Source organism: Crocuta crocuta, unplaced genomic scaffold, assembly GCF_008692635.1.
Source record: "Crocuta crocuta isolate KB4526 unplaced genomic scaffold, BGI_CrCroc_1.0 scaffold89, whole genome shotgun sequence".
Classification (NCBI taxonomy): Eukaryota; Metazoa; Chordata; class Mammalia; order Carnivora; family Hyaenidae; genus Crocuta; species Crocuta crocuta.
The window spans coordinates 635,648-639,088 of NW_027551559.1; the positions used below are offsets into that span (position 1 = coordinate 635,648).

Below are 3,441 nucleotides of genomic sequence, written 5' to 3' on the forward strand. Positions count from 1 at the left end.
CATGACCTAAGCGAAAGTCGGACGCTTAACCGACTAAGCCACCCAGGCGCCCCTCTTACAATTTATTTTTTAAGAGATTTTATGTTTAAGTAATCTTTACATCCACCGTGCAGCTCGAGATCAAGAGTCACATGCTCTTCCCACTGAGCCAGCCAGATGCCCTGTAATTTATTTTAATTTCAAAAATTTTTTTAAGCAAACATTCATTCGTACCCTTGGAGCCTGATTTTGTTTTCGTTTACAACATCTCATAAACATGTTTCAGTTTCATTAAAATGCCTCCTTAACACGATTGTTTTTTTTAAAGTAATCTCTACCCCCCAATGTGGGGCTCGAACTCACGACCGGCTGAGCCAGCCAAGCACCTCAACACGATTTTTAATGGCTGTGTAGAATTCCATTGTACAGCTCTACAGCAAATTAATTTTTATGAATTTCTTATTGTGAAGCTATCAAGGATTGTTATAAGTATTTCTAACAATAATTATAAAGTAATGAGTGTTTATTGTATATCTGTGGTCACCACATATCCCATGCTTCTCCTCCCATCGTGCACCCTGCACACAGCACAAACACACCCTCCGCTCCCTGGCTGCTTCTACCTGCCTTGGGCATCCAGTGACCCAGCTCAGTACACAGCCTCCATTTCTGCCCTGGCTTCATTTGAGAAATGCTACTTATTCCCGGAGAGGGTGTAGTTCAAAATACCTTGTTTGAACAGCAAAGACACAACTCCTCCCAGTTAAGGTACAATAGAACCAAAGACCTCATCAAACACTCCAGAATAAAAGCACCTCCCTCTTGAGAAGAGGAAGCTAGTAGGAGCCGTAGTAAAACAAGAAACAAAAAACAAAAAACAAAACCAAACATGGCAAACGGACAAGGAAAACATTCTCTAGATTTAATAAAACAGTTCTCAACTTTTAAAATTTAGAGATTTCTTAAATTCTCAGGTCATCACAAATAAATTTCATTTTGCCAAAATAGCAAATTTTCAACCAGAATAATAAAAATGAAGCCGACCCTGAAGGGACCCTAGAGAAGGAAGCCAAGACGTGGTTCACGGTCGCCACCTAGTGGTTACCCAGGGTGTGGCTTCCTTGAATTTGGCCTTTTGGAGTTTGATTTCCATAGGGCAGGTTTATGTAGTTAGTTCACTACTGGGTTCATTTTCCTCAAGACCAAAGTCGTCCTTATTTGAGAAGTCCCTCTGAAGCCTCTGATTAAATTCTCTCATGTTTGGTGGATAACGAGGCATTAAACTTAGTATATTTGCTAATAGGATCTTACTTTCTTCTCTTGTGTGAGAAATGGATTGGTGATTTGTTACAAGAGTAACACTTGGAAGGGGTCAGTTGTTTAATGTCTTGTGTTCAGTTACTGTAGTATCTATCCTGGTACATCTTCAGTTCCCAAAAAGAAAACTAGCCGGGAATTTTTTTTTTCTTATCTCTACCATATTCAGCTTCTGAGTTTACCATCGACCTCATTTCAAATAAGAACACCTTACATTGAGTTCCCTGAAGAGCAGGGCCCGAGGCATGGATTTGTGTTTCCAGTTTATTAGGCGTGCAGCGCTAGGCACGCACCCCAGTGTTTACAGCAGCGCGATCAACAACAGCCAGAGTGTGGAAAGAGCCCAGACGTCCATCGACAGATGAATGGAGAAAGATGTGGTTTATACATAAAATGGAATACTATTTGGTGATAAAAAAGAATGAAATCTTCGCATTTGCAACAACATGGATGGAACTAGAGTGAATTATGCTAAGTGAAATTAGCCTATTTCTCAGTCAGAGAAAGAAAAATATATGACTTCACTCATATGTGGAATTTAAATTACAAAACAGATGAACAAAAGGAAAGGGAAGCAAAAATAATATAAAAATAGGGAGAGAGACAAACCATCAGAGACTCCTAAATATAGAACAAACTGAGGGTTGCTGGAGGGGCAGTGGGTGGGGGGGGGTGAGCTAAATGGGGGAGGGGCATTAAGGAGGACACTTGGGATGAGCACTGGGTGTTATATGTAGGGGATTGGCGGATCACTGGATGCTACTCATTATTGCGCCACCTGCTAACTAACTTGGATGTAAATTACAAGAACAAGAGTGCAGTGCCAGGGAAGCGAGAACAAGGGGAGAGCAGAGTGAGGCGGGCAAGGAGGGGGGTGAGTATGAGGGTGTGTTATGTCACCGGCAGCTTGTCCGGTGGGAATGTGGGCCGTGAGCCTGGGCCAGTCCAGTGGGGGGAGGGAAGGGAGAATTCACCTCGGGCTTCACCTTCCCCCTGCTGAACGTTTGCTTCATTGGCTTTAATGCCCCTGCTCTTCTGGTCGTGATCACGGCAGGTCTGGAGGCCAGAGGCGTGCACCCCGGGTACCAAGCAAGAGATGTCTGGGGGCCCTGTGTATGAGAAGGAGCTCAGCGCCTCACAGGGTTGGATGAGCAGCGACAGCTGGGGCAGAGCGAGTGGCCCAGGGCCCGGGGGGCAGGTGAGGCAGCGGCCAGCGAGGTGGTGCATAAAAATGTGGGGCTCCACCACCTTCTTAGCGTGCTTACCCTGGATTCTGCGCACAGGAACCTGTTGCGGAGCTGAGTACAGATTGGTTATGGATTTTTATATGTTTTCTAGTAAATGCTTCCTGCAGGATTCTTTTGGTCACAAGAAATCTACACCAACTAATGCAGGAAAAGCAAATAGGCCAGGCTTGGGCCAGGGAACCCGCGCGTGGCTGGTGATGGTGCTGGACCCGAGGGGGTGGCAGGTGACCTGACCGGATGTCTGCACACGTGAGTGCTTCCCTCTCGGTCCTCTCTTTCTGAACTTTGGCTTTGTTGGCACCCACAGCCTGCCTGTAGGCAGAGGAAGCCACCCATGGGATCTGAGCTCTGTGGGCTCTCACTCTAAATTCCAGGGAGGAAATCTCTCTAGCTGGTCAGGTGTTCTCCTCTGATCCAATGGACCCCATGGAGGTAGAGGAGTCAGGCCATTTCTTCTTCTTCTCCTCCTCCTCCTCCTTCTTTCTTCTTAAATATTTGAGTCTATTTATTCATCTTGAGAAAGAGCATGAGCTCGAACCAGGGAGGGGAGAGAGAGGGGGAGAGAAACAATCCCAAGCAGGCTCCGTGTTGTCAGCATGGAGCCTGATGTGGGGCTCGAACTCATGAACCTGTGAGACCAGGACCTGAGCCGAAATCCAGAGCTGGGCACGTAACTGACTGAGCCACCCAGGCGCCTCCAGGCTATTTCTGAAACGGCTCCCCGAGGCCCAGAGGCAGTGGAGGGGAGGGTGCCGGGGCAGGGGGTATTTACTGTGTCCTGGTGAGGGGCCGCTGATACGCTGCTTAATACATGATTTTCCATCCCCAGCCTGCTGGGCTGCTCAGAATGGACGCACACCCTCCTTCCAATGTTTATTCCATAATGAGTGTGTTATCC

The 3,441-nt window shown here is 46.8% G+C and overlaps 1 protein-coding gene across 1 annotated transcript in view; it reads left to right on the forward strand.

Moving 5' to 3' along the window:
• The first annotated feature begins 2,757 nt into the window (after positions 1-2,757).
• Positions 2,758-3,441, forward strand: part of DNAH5 (dynein axonemal heavy chain 5) — a 252,750-nt gene continuing 252,066 nt past the window's right edge. Inside the window, 1 exon segment of the mRNA XM_077749426.1 lies at positions 2,758-2,792. Within this exon segment, the coding sequence (XP_077605552.1) occupies positions 2,781-2,792 (12 nt within the window). The 5' untranslated portion in view covers positions 2,758-2,780.